This window comes from Nomascus leucogenys, chromosome 6 (assembly GCF_006542625.1).
Source record: "Nomascus leucogenys isolate Asia chromosome 6, Asia_NLE_v1, whole genome shotgun sequence".
In the NCBI taxonomy this organism is placed as follows: Eukaryota; Metazoa; Chordata; class Mammalia; order Primates; family Hylobatidae; genus Nomascus; species Nomascus leucogenys.
Genome location: NC_044386.1, coordinates 45,825,724 through 45,846,259, shown reverse-complemented (window position 1 = coordinate 45,846,259; position 20,536 = coordinate 45,825,724). Strand labels below are relative to the sequence as shown.

The window sequence follows — 20,536 nt, the reverse complement described above, 5'->3', positions numbered from 1 at the left end:
TTACAGTTACATATATTATGTTGTGAAGACGTGTTAAGTGGATCCTTGATAAACTTTTTGAACTAAATCTTTAATATGGTACAACCAAAGTTCAGCACTGAAATACACGTTTTTCAATGATTCTAACTTTTAAAAGTTAAAACTTGCCTACATTTGTTATATATTATTTTGAAGTTTCAAGAGGCTTTTATGTTTGTGATAAATAACAACTAACATTTATTTATAAATGTTTCTAAAGCACCCCCATATACATTATTCTCATTTAAGACAGCAAGCAAAGACAATAAAAAATTTGCTCTAGTGATGAAGTGAATTATTAATAAAAGCTAAGTAAATAATGTTTTTGTGTATGCATTTAAAAAAATAATGTAAAACATTAAAATCCTGTGTCAGTGAACTTCTGCAATGCACAGGAAAATAAATCCACTTTAGTTAATGCCTTTGATTAAGCATCACTGCCCACTGCAGATGGACCAAAAGTTTCTCTAGTACGCATTAACTGGACATCTTTGTCAGCCATACAGGTATCACAGCCCCATACTGCAGATGCTTCTGCAGTTAAGAGGCCATAAGCTGTTTCAGTCATTCCAGTACAGATCCGATGAAACCATTTCTGACAAGAGGCCTCACATAAGATGGCATCCTGATCATCGTTCACCTCGTTTGTACAAATTCCACAAGGATACACTGGGTCAGAAGATGAATGGCCATGACGGTTTGGGTGAAGAGAAGATTTATTGCTTTTTTCAGTGGTGCAGGCATCTGCTGCACCTCTTGGTTGTCGTGGCTTATTCTGCGTCCCATTTGCATGGTTATTGTTTGTGGCTTCAGTGCTACTTGAACGGCTGTTCTCCTGATTTACTGCATTGTTTCGATTAACATTTTTTAATTCAATATTACTCTGATTCACTGTGTCATCCATATTCAAGTGAGGTGGATGAGCAGAGGAATTTTGATTAGTGTTTTTGGTTGCTCCTTGAGTAAAGTCTTGTTTTGGGGGTGGTGCTTTTGCTTGACCAAAAGTGTTTGGGGGAGGAATAAAAGAATGATTAGATTCTAATGGAGAAGTAAAATTTGAATTATTTCCAGGAACAAAATTAGATGCCAAATCGGGGTTAGAAACTTGGCTCGCATTCTGTGGAGGAATTTGACTGAAATTTTCAGCAGGATTTTGTCTAAAATGTTGATTAGGCATGTTGACATTCTGACTTAGTGCATTATTATAAGATGGATTACCGAAACTTGAATTATCATGTGGCCCAAAGTTAAAAGCATGAGGTCGATTAAAACCCATGCCCAGAGGATTCTGAGGAAATGGGTGTGGCTGGCTCCTGAGTGAGTAAGGACCACAGTATGGGGAAGACATTCTTGGGGGAACGTGAGGTGGCATTCTGAATGTACTATAGCCTCCAAAGCCAGGATAACCAGGGCCAAGATATGGATTTGACGAAGGTAGTGGTTTATAGGAAATAGTATTATAGTTGTCATCAAATGGATTAGCAGCCACTAGATGGTCAGAGTTTGGATTCGGTGGTGGAGCATACTCAGACAATGGAGGAAAAGAAGGTCCCTGAAATGAGAATGTAAAGTAAAATACATGTTTTTGATCAAATACATTATTAAAATTGTCCTGTTACCTTAATACCTGTGAACCTAGTATTAATCAAATTTCTCTTGCAGTGTTACAAACATTTATTATCTTCACTTGACCTTTCAATTTTGACTAATGTTTATATTTAATTATACTTGCTGATAAAAATATTTAGGTTTATTTCATTTACAAAAGAAAATAAGGTATGATTTTCTGAGCTCAAATCCATTGTAACTTCAAACCCCCAAAGTATTTAACTTTCAAAAGAAGCTTCATTATCCTAATTTTCATTTAATATGCTTACCTATAACTCTAGAATCTTTCACTTAAATACTAAAGCAGTCTAACCTAAAATACCTTTCATACAACAAACAGTCATAAAGTTAAATAACAACAATCAGAATCTAAGTTTTTCCCCTAGCTTAACTTCAGGGAGATACAATTAAAGTATTCCCAAAACATTAAGTTCGGGGCCTCAGACTAAAAAAATAAACTGCCAGTTTTAGTGACACTGCAAGTTTAACAGATGGTGGTCAAAATGATAAAAAGATCAGTAATCTGTACACACATACTTACTAGTAGCCTTTATCACAAAAAGAGTGCTTCAAATTCATAAAGAATAAAACAATGAGAGCCTGTATGTGTAATTGCTTGTTATAACCACAAGTTATAACAAAAAAAGGCCTCCATCATGATTGCTTCATGATATGCACATAACACTAAATCCACTATTATAGTTGAACAATTATTTCAGGTTAAAATTGTTACTATATATTTTTAAATCTTTTAATAGAACTGCAGGCATTCATGCCCTTTAAAAACCTTTAAATTAGATTTAAGAACAAGTATTTTAACTTTATTCTTTTTGAGACAGAGTTCGTGCTGTCACCAAGGCTGGAGTGCAGTGGCGTGATCTCAGCTCATTACAACCTCTACCTTCCAGGTTCAAGCAATTCTCATGCCTCAGCCTCCCGAATAGCTGGGATTATAGGAGTGTGCCACCACACCCGGCTAATTTTTATATTTTTAGTAGAGAGGGGCTTTCCCCATGTTGGCCAGTCTGGTCTCGAACTCCTGGCCTCAAGTAATCCACCCACCTTGGCCTCCCAATGGGCTGGGATTAGAGGTGTGAGCCACCACGCCCAGCCTAAGAACAAGCATTTTAATTTGCCCACACTTCCTTTTTGCAGTATCTACTCTATGCCTTAGTCCGACAATAGCCACTAGTTACAGACTTAAACAAAAAAAAAAATACAATCAGGCGTGGTGGCTCACACCTGTAATCCTAGCACTTTGGGAGGCCGAGGCGGGCGGATCACAAGGTCAAGAGATTGAGACCATCCTGACCAACATGGTGAAAGCCCGTCTCTACTAAAAATACAAAAATTAGCTGGGCGTGGTGGCACGTGCCTGTAATCCCAGCTACTTGAGAGGCTGAGGCAGGAGAATCGCTTCAACCTGGGAGGTGGAGGTTGCAGTGAGCCGAGATCACCCCACTGCACTCCAGCCTGGCAACAAAGCAAGAATCCACCTAAAAAAAAAAGAAAGTACCATCACTTGAATGATTGATTGAAAGTACAATGAATGATTGAAAGTACAATCACTTGAATAGAAAACAAAACTTATGACCAAGTTTAAATTTACCTCATCAGCCTGATCATACTAGCAAAGAAAAACTGTTATTAAAGAAAACGTCAGTTTACCTGTGTATTTGCCTTGCGTTTTTTCTTATCTGGGCTTCCTAGTTGTACACCTGGTCCTCCTAACCCATCCAGTCCACTATCACCACCTAAAAAAAAAAAATCAGATAATATTTCCCACTTGTAAGGGAAGTTATTTTATATCTCATAGTAATATCTATTATATTTACTTGTTAATGTTTTCTATTTTTGTTAGACAAGAGCAATACCTTTATAATCATTATCTTTATTTTTCAAAAAAGTCTTTCCCATAGTTTCAGCCAGAAATAGCCATTCATCCCTGCTCCCATATTTATTATTTTTTCAGTGAAAACGCAAGTCTCTCTCTCTCACTCTAAAACCTTTAGTAACTGGTTCCCTGTCTCAGAGGCCACCACTATTACTAGTTTCTGGTCTACCTTTCCAAAGATAATCTAGATATATTAAAGTATATTATTATTATTTTTTTTGGCAGGAAAGATACAAATGAGACAAGGTACACACAGTACACACAGTGTACCTTGCTTTCTTACTTGGAGATCATTCCATATTCCTCTATTTAGAACTTCTTTATTCTCTAACAGCTGAGTAGTATTCTACAGTGCGACTACACCATGATTCATTAAACTAGTCCCCTCCATATTGATGAATGTTTAAGTTGTTTCCAAGCCTCTGCTGTTGCTGCAATAAAAATCCATGTATAAATGCCTTTAGAGAGATTTACAAGTAGTTCCTGGAACTAGAATTATGGCATCAAAGGTATGTGCCTTTTAATTCTTAAAGATATTGTTAAAAATGCAACAATGTTTCCAAATATGGCTTTTTCAACAGTATATGATCAAGGAAAGCAAAAGCTTGACTATCAATCTAAGAGGTTAAAAAGAGTTTATGAAAGGAAATTTTCCAGCTTTAAGAAACATTTTATTATGGAGAATTCTGAACATATACAACATAAGGAGAAGAATAAAATTAACCCCATATGCCTGTCACCCAGCCCTAATAACCATCATGTCCCATCTTGTGTTTTCAACACCACCTTCACCTCTCTCCATCCAGTACTACTTTGAAGAAAATTTCAGACACCATTTTATTGGTAAATATTTCAGAATGTATTTCTAAAAACTAGGAACTTAAAAAAAAATACAATGCCATTCTAGCCACTACAGAAGTTAACAATAATCCTTCATATAATTTCATACCCAATCCAATTTTCTCATAATATCTGTATGGTTTGTTTAGATTGGGATCCAAGTATGTTCCATAGATTACAACTGGTTTGACATGTCTTTTAATTGATATACTTCCTTCCATCTTGTTTTTTCCTTGCAATGTGTTAACTGAAAGAACCAGGTTGATTATTGTTCCAATTATTAAGCTACCATCTTTTAGCTCCAACCCCTCTTAGTGACACTGGGACTGGGACTTCGCAAACTACATTTTTCTTTTGCTAGGGTCTTCCAACGGGAGCTCTAGAGGGATACTTGAAGGCCAGGGGAGGTGATAGGGAATTTCTGCTCCTCCTGTCTGCTTACTCTTCTTATCTCTATCATCCCAACAGGCCTTCTCTCTGGCACTGGTAGTCCATCCCACTCCCCAAAACAGCTTCAACATGTTTTCTAAGAGGTATTAATACCAGCTGGGCAGCACCTCAATCTCCAAGTCTGAGTCCAAGCTCTATGGCGTCTCTCTTCCAATCCTCTAGGTTCTCATAACCCCAACTTCTTTTCTTTGTTCACTAAGTCCCAGATGTGGAAGTTCCTTCCTGCAGTTACTGTCCATGCTACCTCACTTTTTGCTTTTTTGGTTTTTCAACACCTGTTTAATTCCTTTCATAAAATTATATTACAAATTATATTACATTAAATTGCAGGTGTGATTTGTATTTTCTAGCCTGGAATGTTTGATATATCTTGATTTTGCTGATTATATTTGCTGATTGACATAGTTTAACATGTTCCTTATTTCCTATAAATTGATATTGGGTCTAGACCAGTGATCCCCAACCTTTCTGACATCAGGGACCAGTGGTGGGGGAAGGGAGGTGGAGATGGTTGTGGAATGAAACTGTTCCACCTCAGATCATCAAGCATTAGATTCCCATAAGAAATGCACAACCTAGATCCCTCGCATGCACAGTTCACAATAGGGTTCACCCTCCTATGAGAATCTAATGCTGCTGCTGCTGATCTGTCAGGAGGCGGAGCTCAGGCAGTAATGCTTGCTCACTCGCCACTCACCTCCTGCTGTGTGGCCTGGCTCCTAACAGGGCATGGACTAGTACCATTCCGTGGCCCAGGGGTTGGGGATCCCTGGTCTAGACTATAGGCTTGATCAGATTCAGATTTCTGTTTTTTGCAAGGCTGCTCCATAAGTGATGGTCTGTTCTTCCATTAGAAGGCACCTAATTTCTGGTTGATTTTCTTTAGCAGTTTTATTAATTTTCTGTTGTTGTATAACAAATTACCACATACTTGGTTTGCCACTTAAAACAACGTCCACTTAAATAGAAGCAGAGGGAACACTTCCTAACTCATTCTATTGGGCCAATATTACCTTGATACCAAAGCCAGACAATGACATCACAAGGGGAAAAAACCAAAAAACTACAGACCAACACCTCTTAAGAATACAGATGTGGCCGAGTGTGGTGGCTCATGTCTATAATCTCAACACTTTAAGAGGCTGAGGCGGGGGATTGCTCCAGCCCAAGAGTTTGAGACCAGCCTGGAAAACACAGTGAGATCCCACCTCTACATTAAAATTAAAATTAAAAAAAAATTAGCCAGGTATGGTGGCACACGCCTGTGGTTCCAGCTACTCAGGAGGCTGAGGTGGGAGGATCTCTTGAGCTCAGGAGTTGGAGGCTGCAGTGAGCCGTCAAGATGCCACTGTACTCCAGCCTGGGCAACACAGCAAGACACCATATAAAAAAAAGAACACAGATGCAAAAATTCTCAACAAAATACTAGCAAAACAAATGCAGCAGAATATTCAAAGGATAATACCTCATGATAAAGTGGGATTTTTCCCAGAAATGGAAGGTTGATTCAGCAAATTAAAATAAATCAATTTAATATGCCATATTAATAGAATAAAGAGAAATATACATGATCATTTCAATAGATGCATAAAAGCATTTGACAAAAATCTAATACCAAGGAGGGGTCAAGATGGCTGATTAGAAGCAGCTGTGGGCCAGGCACAGTGGCTCACACCGGTAATCCCAACACTTTGGGAGGCCGAGGCGGGCAGATTACTTGAGGTCAGGAGTTCAAGACCAGCCTGGCAAACATGGCGAAACCCTGTCTCTACTAAAAATACAAAAATTAGCCAGGTATAATGGCAGGCACCTGTAATCCCAGCTACTTGGGAGGCTAAGGCAGGGAGAACTGCTTGAGTCTGGGACGCAGAGGTTCCAGTGAGCTGAGATCATGCCACTGCACTCCAGCCTGGGCAACAGAGCGAGACTCTGTCTCAAAAAAAAAAAAAAAAGTAGGGGGAGCTGTGGTCCATGGCTCTCAGGGAGAAGAATGAAAATGGTGTGTGAATTAAGCACCTTCAACTGAAATATCCAGGTTCTCACACTGGGACTGACCAAGTGAACAACCTGACCCACAAAGAATGAAGAAAAATGGGGTAGGGCAATCGCCTACCCAGGAGTGGCACAGAGCCAAAAAAAAGCCCCACCTCCAGCCAAGGGAAGCAGTGAGTGATTGTGTGACTCCATCCAGGAAACCACGCTTCTCCCACGATCTTTGCAACCCATGGATCAGGGGATCCCCTCGTGAGCCCATGCCACCAGGGTCTTGGGTCCGATATACAGAGCTGTGTATGCAGAGTCTCAGCAGAGCAGCCACTCAGGCACACACACAGACCCAGGAGTTTTACACACTCCGGCCCTAGAAATCCCTGCAAAGATGAAAAAGAATCCTGCAAGGCAAGAGATCCACCCATACATTCCCTAGGAAGGGGGCTGAATCCAGGGGGCCAAGCAGCATTGTTCTGTGGGCCCCACTTCCATGGCACCTCCCAAGTTAAGATCCATTGACTTGGAATTCCAGCCAGCCAGCATCAACAGACTGGAGACTGGCTGAGACAGAGCAAGTTCCTGGGGGAGGGGTGGCCGCCATCTCTGCAGTTGACTCAGCTGTTCTAGCCTGCTGGCTCTGGGGAGTCCAGGCAGTCTGGACGAAGGGGAGTCTTCTACAATGCAGCCCAGCTGCTGTGCCAGATCATGGCCAGACTACTTCCTTAAGTGGGATCCTGATCTATCACTTTCACAGAGCAGGGCCTCCCTGTGGGAATTTCCAGGCAGGGTTATACAAGCAGAACTCTGATCTCTCCCCAGGATGGAGCCCCTGGGGAAAGGGGCAGCCGCTGTCTCTGCAGTTCAGTCGACTCAGTCTTTCCTGCCTGCTGGCTCTGAAAAGTCTAGGCAGTCTGGACAAAGAAGGATTCCCCCCAGTGCAGTACAACTGCTCTATCAAAAAGCAGCCAGACTGCTTCCTTTTTTTTTTTTTTTTTTTTTTAAGAAGGAGTTTCGCTCTGTTGCCAGGCTGGAGTGCAGTGGCGTAGCCTTGGCTCATTGCAACCTCTGCCTCCTGGGCTCAATCAATCCTCCTGCCTCAGCCTCTTGATTGGCTGGAATTACAGGCACTTGCCACCACCACTAACTTTTTTTGTATTTTTAGTACAGATGGGGTTTCGCCATGTTGGCCAGGCTGGTCTCAAGCTCCTGACCTCAAGTGATCCACCCACCTCAGCCTCCCAAAGTGCTGGGATTACAGGTGTGAGCCAACGTGCCCAGCATCTAGACAGTGGTGAAACATCTGAACAGGGGTCTCCAGATACCTCCTATAGGAGCACTCAAGCCAGCAATAGGTCAGGACCGCCCTGGGATGGAGCTCCCAGAGGAAGGAGCAGGCTGTTATGCAGCCTTCACTGGTAATATCTCCAGGTACAGGAAAAACTGAGGCAACTAGGGTCAGGAGCAGACCCCCAGCAAACTGCAGCAGCCCTACAGAAGAGTGGCCTGAATGTTAAAAGAAAAACAAACAAACAGAAGCAATGTCAACAACAATATCAACAAAAAAGACCCCACAAAAACCCCATCCAAAGGTCAGCAACCTCAAAGATCAAAGGTAGATAAGCCCAAAAAGATGAGAAAGAATCAACACAAAAATGCTTAAAACTCAAAAGAACAGAATGCCTCTTCTCCTCCTAATAATCACAACACTTCTCCAGCAAGGGCACTGAACTGGGCTAAGGCAGCCAGGCACAGTGGCTCACGCCTGTAATCTCAGCACTTTGGGAGGCCAACGTGGGTGGATCATGAGGTCAGGAGATTGAGACCATCCTGGCTAACATGGTGAAACCCCATCTCTACTAAAAATATATTTAAAAAAATTATCCGGCATGGTGGTGGGCACCTGTAGTCCCCTAGCTACTCGGGAGGCTGAGGTGGGAGAATGGTGTGAACATGGGAGGTGGAGCTTGCAGTGAGCTGATATTGAACCACTGCACTCCAGTCTGGGTGACAGAGCAAGACTCTGTCTCAAAAAAAAAAGAAAGAACTGGGCTGAGGCTGAGATTAGCTGAATTGACAGAAGTAGGCGCCAGAGGGTCAGTAATAATGAATTTCACTTAGCTAAAGGAGCATGCTGTAACCCAGTGCAAAGAAGCTAAGAATCATGACAAAACAATACAGGTGCTGATAACCAGAATAGCCAGTTCAAAGAGGAATATAGCTGACCTAATGGAGCTGAAAAACACAACATGAGAACCTCATGATGTAATCACAAGTGTCAACAGCAGAACAGACCAAGCAAAGGAAAGAATCTCAGAGCTTGAAGATAATCATTCTGAAATAAGAAAGGCAGACAAGAATAGAGAAAAAGGAATGAACTAAAACTCCAAGGAATATGGAATTACGTAGAGAATAAATCTACAACTCATTGGGGTCCCTGAAAAAGGGGGAGAATGGAACCACGTCAGAAAACATACTTCAGGGTATCATCCTGGAGAACATCCCCAACCTAGCAAGACAGGCCAACATTCAAATTCAGGAAATCCAGAGAACCCCAGTAAAATAATGGACAAGAGATCAACCCCAAGATACATAATCATCAGATTCTCTGAGGTCAAAATGAAAAAAGAAATGTTATGGGCTGCCAGAGAGAAAGGCCAGGTCACCTACAAAGGGAAACCAATCAGACTAACAGTAGACCTCTCAGCAGAAACTCTACAAGCCACAAGGGATTGGGGGCCAATGTTCAACATTCTTTTTTTTTTTTTTTTTTTTTTGAGATGGAGTCTCGCTTTGTCGCCCAGGCTGGAGTGCAGTGGTGCAATCTCGGCTCACTGCAAGCTCCGCCTCCCGGGTTCACCCCATTCTCCTGCCTCAGCCTCTCCGAGTAGCTGGGACTACAGGCGCCCGCAACCACGCCCGGCTAATTTTTTGTATTTTTAGTAGAGACAGGGTTTCACCGTGGTCTCGATCTCCTGACCTTGTGATCCGCCCACCTCGGCCTCCCAAAGTGCTGAGATTACAAGCATGAGCCACCGCGCCCGGCCTCCAATGTTCAACATTCTTGAAAAAATTTCCAACCAAGAATTTCATATCCAACCAAACTAAGCTTTATAAGCAAAGGAGGAATAGGATCGTTTTCAGATAAGCAAACCCTGAGGGAATTTGTTACCACTGAGCCTGCCTTGCAAGAGCTCCTGAAGGAAGCACTAAATATGGAAAGGAAAAACTGTTACCAGCCAGTACAAAAACACTGAGGTACACGACCAATGACACTATGAAGCAACCACATAAACAAGCCTGCAAATTAACCAGCTAACATCATGATGACAGGATCAAATTCACATATAATAATATTAACCTTAAATGTAAATGGAGTAAATGCCCCAATTAAAAGACACAGAATGGCAAGCTGGATAAAGAGTTAAGTCTCATCGTTATGCTGTCTCCAAGAGATGCATCTCACGTGCAAAGACACACATAGGCTCAAAATAAAATTTATCAAGCAAATGAAAAACAGAAAAAAGCAGGGGTGCAATACAAGTTTGTGACAAAACAGAGATCAAAAAAGGGCATTACATAATGGTAAAAAGTTCAATTCAACAAGAATAGCTAACTATCCTAAATATATTTGCACCCAACACAGGAGCACCCAGATTCATACAGCAAGTTCTTAGAGACCTACGAAGAGACTCAGACTCCCACAAAATAATATTGGGAGACTTTAACACCCCACTGACAATATTAGACAGATTATCGAGACAGAAAATTAACAAAGATATTCAGGACCTGCACTCAGCTCTGGGTCAAGAGGACCTGATAGATATATACAGAATTTTCCACCCAAAAACAACAGAATTTACATTCTTTTCATTGCCACATGGCACTTACTCTAAAACTGATCACAATCGGAAGTAAAACACTCCTTAGCAAATGCAAAAGAACTGAAATCATAACAGTCTCTCAGACCACAGTGCAATCAAATTAGAACTCAAAACTAAGAAATTCACTGAAAACCACACAACTACATGAAAATTGGACAACCTGCTCCTGAATGACTCCCAGGTAAATAATGAAATTAACACAGAAATCAAGAAGTTCTTTGAAACTAATGAGAAGAAAGAGACAATGTACCAGAATCTCTGGGACACAGCTAACGCAGTGTTAAGAGAGACATTTATAGCACTAAATGCCTACAACAAAAAGCTAGAAAGATCTCAAATTAACAAGCTAACATCACAACTAAAAGAACTAGAGAACCAAGGGCAAACAAACCCCAAAGCTAGCAGAAGAAAAGAAATAAGCAAAATCAGAGCAGAACTGAAGGAGACAGAGACACAAAAAACCCTTCAAAAAAAAAAATCAATAAATCCAGGTCGGTATTTTGAAAAAATTAATAAAAGAGACTGCTAGCTAGACTAATAAATAAAAAAGAATCAAATAGACACAACTGGAAATGAAAATGGGGATATCACCACTGACCCCACAGAAATACAATACAGAAATACAATCACCAGACAATATTATAAGCACCTCTATGCACACATACTAAAAAAAAAAAAAACTGGAATAAATAAATTCCTAGGCACATACATCCTCCCAAGACTGAACCAGGAAGAAATTGAATTAAAGAATGGTAACGAGTTCTGAAATTGAGGCAGTAATAAGTAGCCTACCAACCCAAAGAAGCCCAGGACCAGATAGATTTATAGCCGAATTCTACCAGAGGTACAACTGAAACTGTTCCAAAGAAATGAAAAGGAGGATGACTAATAAAGAAGAAAAGAGAGAAGAATCAAATAGATGCAACAAAAAATGATAAAGGGGATATCACCACCCATCCCACAGAAATACAAACTACCATCAGAGAATACTATAAACACCTCTATGCAAATAAACTAGAAAAGCTAGAAGAAATGGATAAATTCCTTGACAAATACACCCTCCCAAGACTAAACCAGGAAGAAGTTGAATCCCTGAATAGACCAATAACAGGCTCTGAAATTGAGGCAATAATAGCCTACCAACCAAAAAAAGTCCAGGACCAGATGGATTCACAGCTGAATTCTACCAGAGGTACAAGGAGGAGCTGGTACTATTCCTTCTGAAACTATTCCAATCAATAGAAAAACAGGGAATCCTCCCCAACTCATTTTATGAGGCCAGCATCATCCTGATACCAAAGCCTGGCAGAGACACAACCAAAAAAGAGAATTTTAGACCAATATCCCTGATGAACACTGATGCAAAAATCCTCAATAAAATACTGGCAAACTGAATCCAGCAGCACATCAAAAAGCTTATCCACCATGATCAAGTGGGCTTCATCCTTGGGATGCAAGGCTGGTTCAAAATACGCAAATCAATAAACGCAATCCATCATATAAACAGAATCAAAGACAAAAACCGCATGATTATCTCAATAGATGCAGAAAAGGCCTTTGATAAAATTCAACAGCCCTTCATGCTAAAAACTCTCAATAAATTAGGTACTGATGGGACATATCTCAAAATAATAAGAGCTATTTATGACAAACCCGCAGCCAATATCATACTGAATGGGCAAAAACTGGAAGCATTCCATTTGAAAACTGGCACAAGACAGGGATGCCCTCTCTCACCACTCCTATTCAACACTGCATAGTGTTGGAAGTTCTGGCCAGGGCAATCAGGCAGGAGAAAGAAATAAAGGGTATTCAATTAGGAAAAGAGGAAGTCAAATTGCCCCTGTTTGCAGATGACATGATTGTATATTTAGAAAACCCCATTGTCTCAGCCCAAAATCTCCGTAAGCTGATAAGCAACTTCAGCAAAGTCTCAGGATACAAAATCAATGTGCAAAAATCACAACCATTCTTATACACCAATAACAGACAGAGAGCCAAATCATGAGTGAACTCTCACTCACAATTGCTTCAAAGAGAATAAAATACCTAGGAATCCAACTTACAAGGGATGTGAAGGACCTCTTCAAGGAGAACTACAAACCACTGCTCAATGAAATAAAAGAGGACACAAACAAATGGAAGAACATTCCATGCTCATGGATAGGAAGAATAAGTATCGTGAAAATAGCCATACTGCCCAAGGTAATTTATAGATTCAATGCTATCCCCATCAAGCTACCAATGACTTTCTTCACAGAATTGGAAAAAAACTACTTTAAAGTTCATATGGAACCAAAAAAGAGCCTGCATCGCTAAGACAATCCTAAGCCAAAAGAACAAAGTTGGAGGCATCACGCTACCTGACTTCAAACTATACTACAAGCCTACAGTAACCAAAACAGCATGGTACTGGTACCAAAACAGAGATATAGACCAATGGAACAGAACAGAGCCCACACATCTATAACCATCTGATCTTTGACAAACCTGACAAAAACAAGCAATAGGGAAAGGATTCCCTATTTAATAAATGGTGCTGGGAAAACTGGCTAGCCATATGTAGAAAGCTGAAACTGGATTCCCTCCTTGCACCTTATACAAAAATTAATTCAAGATGGATTAAAGACTTAAAAACCATAAAAACCCTAGAAGAAAACCTAGGCAATACCATTCAGGACATAGGCATGGGCAAGGACTTCATGTCTAAAACACCAAAAGCAATGGCAACAAAAGCCAAAATTGACAAATGGGATCTAATTAAACTAAAGAGCTTCTGCACAGCAAAAGAAACTACCATCAGAGTGAACAGGCAACCTACAGAATGGGAGAAAATTTGTGCAATCTACTCATCTGACAAAGGGCTAATATCCAGAATCTACAAAGAACTCAAACAAACTTACAAGAAAAAAACAAACAACCCTATCGAAACGTGGGTGAAGGATATGAACAGACACTTCTCAAAAGAAGACACTTATGCAGCCAACAGACACATGCAAAAATGCTCATCATCACTGGCCATCAGAGAAATGCAAATCAAAACCACAATGAGATACCATCTCACACCAGTTAGTATGGTGATCATTAAAAAGTCAGGAAACAACAGGTGCTGGAGAGGATGTGGAGAAATACGAACACTTTTACACTGTTGGTGGGGCTGTAAACTAGTTCAACCATTGTGGAAGACAATGTGGCAATTCCTCAAGGATCTAGACCTAGAAATACCATTTGACCCAGCCATCCCATTACTGGGTATATACCCAAAGGATTATAAATCATGCTGCTAAAAAGACACATGCACACGTATGTTTATTGCGGCACTATTCACACATAGCAAAGACTTGGAACCAACCCAAATGTCCATCAATGATAGACTGGATTAAGAAAATGTGGCACATATACACAATGGAATACTATGCAGCCAGAAATGAAAAGGAGGGACTCCTCCCTAACTCATTTTATGAGGCTAGCATCATCCTGATAACAAAACCTGGCAGTTATACAACAAAAAGAGAAAACTTCAGGCCAATATTCCTGATGAACATTGATGCAAAAACCCTCAATAAAATACTGGCAAACCAAATCCAGCAGCACATCAAAAAGTTTACGCACCATGATCAACTTGGCTTAATCTCTGAGAACACAAGCTTGATTCAACAGATGAAAATCAATAAATATAATTCATAAACAGAACTAAGACAAAAAACACATGAATACCTCAGCAGATGCAGAACAGGCCTTCGATAAAATTTAACACCCTTCACGTTGAAAACTCAATAAACTAGGTATTGAACAAACAGGCCTCAAAATAATAATAACCAGATATGACAAACCCACAGCTGATTATCATACTGAATGGGCAAAAGTTGGAAGCATTTCCCTTGAAAACTGGCAAAAGACAAGGATGCTCTCTCTTACCACTCCTACTAAATATAGTATTGAAAGTTCTGGTCAGGGCAATCAGGCAAGAGAAAGAAATAGTGTATTCAAATAGGATGAGAATAAGTCAAATTATCTTTGTTTGTAGATGACATGATATATTTAGAAAACCCCATTGTCTCAGCTCAAACGCTTCTTAAGCTGATAAGCAACTTCAGCAAAGTCTCAGGATATAAAATCAGTGTACAAAAATTGCAAGCATTACTATACACCAACAACAACCAAGCAGAGAACAAAATCATGAATGAACTTCCATCCACAATTGCTACAGAGAGAATATACTACCTAGGAATACAGCTAACAAGGGACGTAAAGGACCTCTTCAAGGAGAACTACAAACTACTGCTCAAAGAAATAAGAGAGGACACAAACAAATGGAAAAAGATTCCATCCTCATGGATAGGAAGAATCAATATTGTGAAAATGGCCATACTGCCCAAAGTAATTTATAGACTTGATGCTATTCTCATCAAACTACCATTGACATTCTTCACAGAATTAGAAAACACTACTAGCTGGGCGCGGTGGCTCACACCTATAATCCCAGCACTTTGGGAGGCTGAGGTGGGCAGATCACAAGGTCAGGAGTTTGAGACCAGCCTGGCCAACATGGTGAAACCCTGTCTCTACTAAAAAATACAAAAATTAGCCAGGCATGGTGGCACACACCTGCAGTTTCAGCTACTCGGGAAGCTGAGGCAGGAGAATTGCTTGAACCTGTGTTGCAGTGAGCCAAGATCATGCCACTCCAGCCTGGGCAACAGAACAAGACTCTACCTCAAAAACAAACAAACAAACAAACAAACAAACAAACCCCACTACTTTAAAGTTCATATGGAACCAGAAAAGAGCCCAAATAGCCAAGACAATCCCAAGCAAAAAGAACAAAGGTGGAGGCATCACACTACCTAGCTTCAAACTATACTATAAGGCTACAGTAACCAAAACAGCATGGTACTTATACAAAAACAGACACACAGAACAATGAAACAGAAGAGAGAACTCAGAAATAAGACCACACACCTACAACCATCTGATCTTTGACAAACCTGATGAAAATTTGCAATGGGGAATAGATTCTCTATTTAATAAATGGTGATGGTAGAACTGGCTAGCCATATGCAGAAAACTGAGACTGGACCCCTTCTATATTCGTCCCTTCTCACACTGCTATAAAGAATTTCCCTGAGATGGTAATTTATAAAGGAAACAGGTTTAATTGACTCACATTTCCATATGGCTATGGAGGCCTCAGGAAACTTACAATTATGGCAGAAGGGGAAGCAGGCACCTTCTTCACAAAGTGGCAGGAGAAAGAAGAGTGAGCAAAGGAGGAACTTGCCAGACACTTATAAAACCATCAGATCTCCTGACAACTCACTCGTATCACAAGAATAGCATGGGGGAAACCACTCCCATAATCCAATCGCTTCCCACCAGGTTCCTCCCTTAATACCTGGGGTTTACAATTCAAGATGAGATTTGCATAGGGACACAAAGCTAAACCATATTACCTTCCTTACACCTTGTACAAAAATTAACTCAGGATGGATTAAGACTTAAAGGTAAAACCCAAAACGATAAAAACCCTGAAAGAAAATCCAGGCAACACCATTCAGGATATAGGCATGGGGAAAGATTTCACAGTGAAAACTCCAAAAGCAATTGCAACAAATGCAAAAATTGACAAATAGGATCTAAACTAAAGAGCTTCTGCACAGCAAAAGAAACTATCATCAGAGTGAACAGACAACCTACAGAATAAGAGAAAATTTTTGCCTTCTGACAAAGGTCTAATATCCAGAGTCGACAAGGAACTTAAACAAGTTTACAAGAAACAACCAACCAACCCCATTAAAAAGTGAGCAAAGGACATGAACAGACACTTCTCAAAAAAAGACATTTATGCAGCCAACAAACATGAAAAAAAGCTCAACATCACTGATCATTAGAGAAATGCAAATCAAAACCATGAGATACCATCTCACATCAGTCAGAATGGCGATTATAGAAGTCAAGAAACAACAGATGCTGGCAAGGTTGCAGAGAAAAAGGAACACTTTTACACTATTGGTGGGAGAATAAATTAGTTCAACCATTGTGGAAGAAAGTGTGGTGATTCCTCAAAGATCTAGAGACAGAAATACCATTGGACCCAGCAATCCCTTTCCTGGATATAGACCCAAAAGTATATAAATCATTCTGCTATAAAAATACATGCACACTGGCTGAGCGTGGTGGCTCATTCCTGTAATCCCAGCACTTTGGGAGGCTGAGGTGGGCGGGTCACCTGAGGTCAGGAGTTCAAGACCAACCTGGCCAACATGGTGAAACCCTGTCTTTACAAAAATATAAAAATTAACTGGGCACGATGGCGGGTGCCTGTAATCCCAGCTACTTGGGAGGCTGAGGCAGAAGAATCACTTGAACCTGGGAGGCGGAGGTTGCAGTAAGCTGAGATCGCGCCATTACACTCTAGCCTGGGTGACAGAGCAAGACTCCATTTCAAAAAAAAAAAAAAAATCCACACATATGTTCAGTGCAGCACTGTTCACAACAACAAAGACATGGAATCAATCCAAATGCTCATCAATGATAAAGAAAATGTGGTACATATACACCATGGAATACTATACAGCCAAAAAAAGGAATGAGAATATGTCCTTGGCAGAGACATGGATGGAGCTAGAAGCTGTTACCCTCAGCAAACTAATGCAAGAAAAGAAAACCAAAAAGAAAACACCACATGTTCTCACTTACAAGTGGGAGCTGAACAATGAGAACACATGGACACATTGCAGGGAACAACACACACTGGGGCCTGTCAGAGGGGGAGTGGGAGGGAGAGCATCACGACCTTGGATTAGCCAAGTTTCTTAATTATAACGCCAAAGCACAAGAAACAAAAGAAAAAAACATAAATTGCACTTCATCAAAATTAAAAACTTTTGATGGAAGTTTTTCATCAAAGAACACTATCACAAAAGTGAAAAGACAACCCACACAATGGGAGAAAATATTGGCAAATAATAAGACTCTGATAAGAGTCCAGTATCCAAAATATATAAATAATTCTTACAACTCAAAGAAAACAACCTAACTGAAAAACGGCCAAAGGTTTGTGTGTTTTTCCCCTCCCAAATGTATCTTTTTTTTTTTTTTTTTTTTGAGATGGAGTCTCGCTCTGTCGCCCAGGCTGGAGTGCAGTGGTGCGATCTCGGCTCACTGCAAGCTCCGCCTACCGAGTTCACGCCATTCTCCTGCCTCAGCCTCCCGAGTAGCTGGGACTACAGGCACCCGCCACCACGCCCGGCTAATTTTTTGTATTTTCAGTAGAGACGGGGTTTCACCGTGTTAGCCAGGATGGTCTCGATATCCTGACCTCGTGATCTGCCCGCCTCGGCCTCCCAAAGTGCTGGGATTACAGGCGTGAGCCATCGCGCCCGGCCCCAAATGTATCTTTTATTTCAATATGTTTTTAGGAGGAGGTGGTGTTTGGTTACATGAATAAATTCTTCTTTGTTTTTTTTTGAGATGGAGTCTCGCTCTGTCGCCCAGGCTGGAGTGCAGTGGCACAATCTCGGCTCACTGCAACCTCCGCCTCCTGGGTTCACGTGATTCTCCTGCCTTAGCCTCGTGAATAGCGTGTCACCATGCCCAGCTAATTTTTATATTTTTAGTAGAGATGGGGTTTCACCATATGGGTGAGGCTGGTCTCGAACTCCTGACCTGTGATCCGCCTGCCTCGGCCTCCCAAAGTGTTGGGATTACAGGCGTGAGCCACTGCGTCCAGCCACGAATAAATTCTTTAGTGGAGATTTCTGAGATTTTGGTGCACCTATCACCCAAGCAGTGTACACTGTACCCAACGTGTAGTCTTTTATCCCTCACCCAGCCAAAGGTTTTGAACAGACATTTCTCCAAATAAAACACACAAATGGCCAAGAAACACATGAAAAGACGCTCAGCACCAGTAGTCATTATAAAAAATGCAAATTAAAACCGCAATGAGATAACACTGGGATGGCTGTAATCAAAAGGACAAATAATAACAAGCATTCGCAAAGATACGGAGAAACTGGAACCCTCATACTTTGCAGGTGGGAACGTAAAATGGTACAGCCACCGTGGAAAACAGTTTGGCAGTTCCTCAAAAAGCAAAACATAAAGTTATCATATGATCCAGCAATTCCTCTCCTAGGTATTCATCCCAAGACAACTGAAAATTTCTTTGCACAAAAACTTGTACAACGTTTTTAGCAGTATTATTTGTAATAGCCAAAAAAGTAGAAACAACCCAAATGTCCATCTACGAGTGAATGGATATACAAAACGGTATATCTATACAATGAAACATTACTCAGCCATAAAAAGGAATGAAGTATTGATACATGCTACAACATGGATGAACCTTGAAAATGTTATAAGTAAAAGAAGCCAGACACAAAAAGCCACATGTTGCATGATTCCATTTATAGGAAATGTCCAGAATGGGAAAATCTTTAGAGACAAAAAACAGATTAGTAGTTGCCAGACCACTAGGAAAGGGAGGAAATTGGAAGTTACATGGTATCTTTTTGAGGCAATAGAAAGTAATATAGAATTAGAAAGTAGAGGGTAAAGTCCTCTAAAGCTTTGCCTTATCAGAGCTCCTCTGTTCCTAGTGGCCAGAACAGAGAGGTGGAGCAGATCTGCAGCCCAGGGGTTCTGGTGGCCATGCCTGTCCCAGGGCCATGCAAGGCACAGGTGTTGCAAAAGAGAGAAACAAAGAAAGTAGTGACCTTTTAGCACAGTACTAAAAACCACTGAAATGTATACTCTAAGATAGTTTAAATGGTGAATTTTACATCATGTGGATTTTATCCGAATTAAAAATAAATTTTAAAACCACTGATAATCTCTCAGTCTGTAGTTCAAAAATCAGAAATTGGGCTGGGTTCTCTGCTCAGGATATCAAGGTATCAGTAGGGTGAGTTCTTGTCTTGAGGCTCCGAGGGAAATCTGCTTCCAAGCTCATCATTCTTGTCTGTAGCCAAATTCAGTTCCCTGCGGTTGTAGGATTAACATCCTACTTCCTTGCTGGCTGTCAACTCTTACCTCCTAGAGACCACCCACATTCCTTGATTCATGACTCTTTCTGCTTTCGATGTGTATCAGATCCTTGTGCTTCAAGTCTCTGATTTCTTCTTCTTAAACCAGCCATAAAGAAGCCTTTGCTCTTAGAAGGTTCATGTAATTAGATCAGGTCCAACCAGTTAATCTCCCTATCTCAAGGTGAACTGTGCCATATGATATAGCCCAATCAAGGGATTAACATCCATGAAATTCACAGTACTGAGCATTACACAGGGAGGTACACTAGTAGGGTGGGACATCTTGGTGGTCATCTTAGAATTCTGCCCCTACATAAACCACCACTGATAATCAAAGCCTAGTCCCACTGATTCACCAGAGGATGCAAAATGGTCATATTTTCATCCATTTTCATGTATCTTACCATGTATAAACTTTCATTTCTCTATAATGTATATTTAAAAATCATATGTGGCCGGGCGCGGTGGCTTGTAATCCCAGCACTTTGGGAGGCCGAGGCGGGCGGATCACGAGGTCAGGAGATCAAGACCACGGTGAAACCCCGTCTCTACTAAAAATACAAAAAAAAATTAGCCGGGCGTAGTGGCGGACGCCTGTAGTCCCAGCTACTCGGAGAGGCTGAGGCAGGAGAATGACGTGAACCCGGGAGGCGGAGCTTACAGTGAGCCGAGATCGCGCCACTGCACTTCAGCCTGGGCGACAGAGAGAGACTCCGTCTCAAAAAAAAAAAAAAAAAAAAAAAAAAAATCATATGTATTTTGGACAGGCGCGGTGGCTCATGCCTGTAATCCTAGCACTTTGGGAGGCAGAGGCAGGCAGATCA

The 20,536-nt window shown here is 40.9% G+C and overlaps 1 protein-coding gene across 1 annotated transcript in view; it reads right to left on the bottom strand.

The window, feature by feature from the left end:
• Window positions 1-245: 245 nt before the first annotated feature.
• LOC115835385 (pygopus homolog 1) overlaps window positions 246-20,536 on the bottom strand; it is a 42,647-nt gene continuing 22,356 nt past the window's right edge. The window contains exons 2-3 of the mRNA XM_030813791.1: window positions 3,295-3,380; window positions 246-1,570 (exon numbers count right to left, since the gene is read on the bottom strand). Coding sequence (XP_030669651.1) covers window positions 446-1,570; window positions 3,295-3,380 — 1,211 coding nt within the window. The 3' untranslated portion in view covers window positions 246-445. The remainder of the gene's footprint in view (window positions 1,571-3,294; window positions 3,381-20,536) is intronic.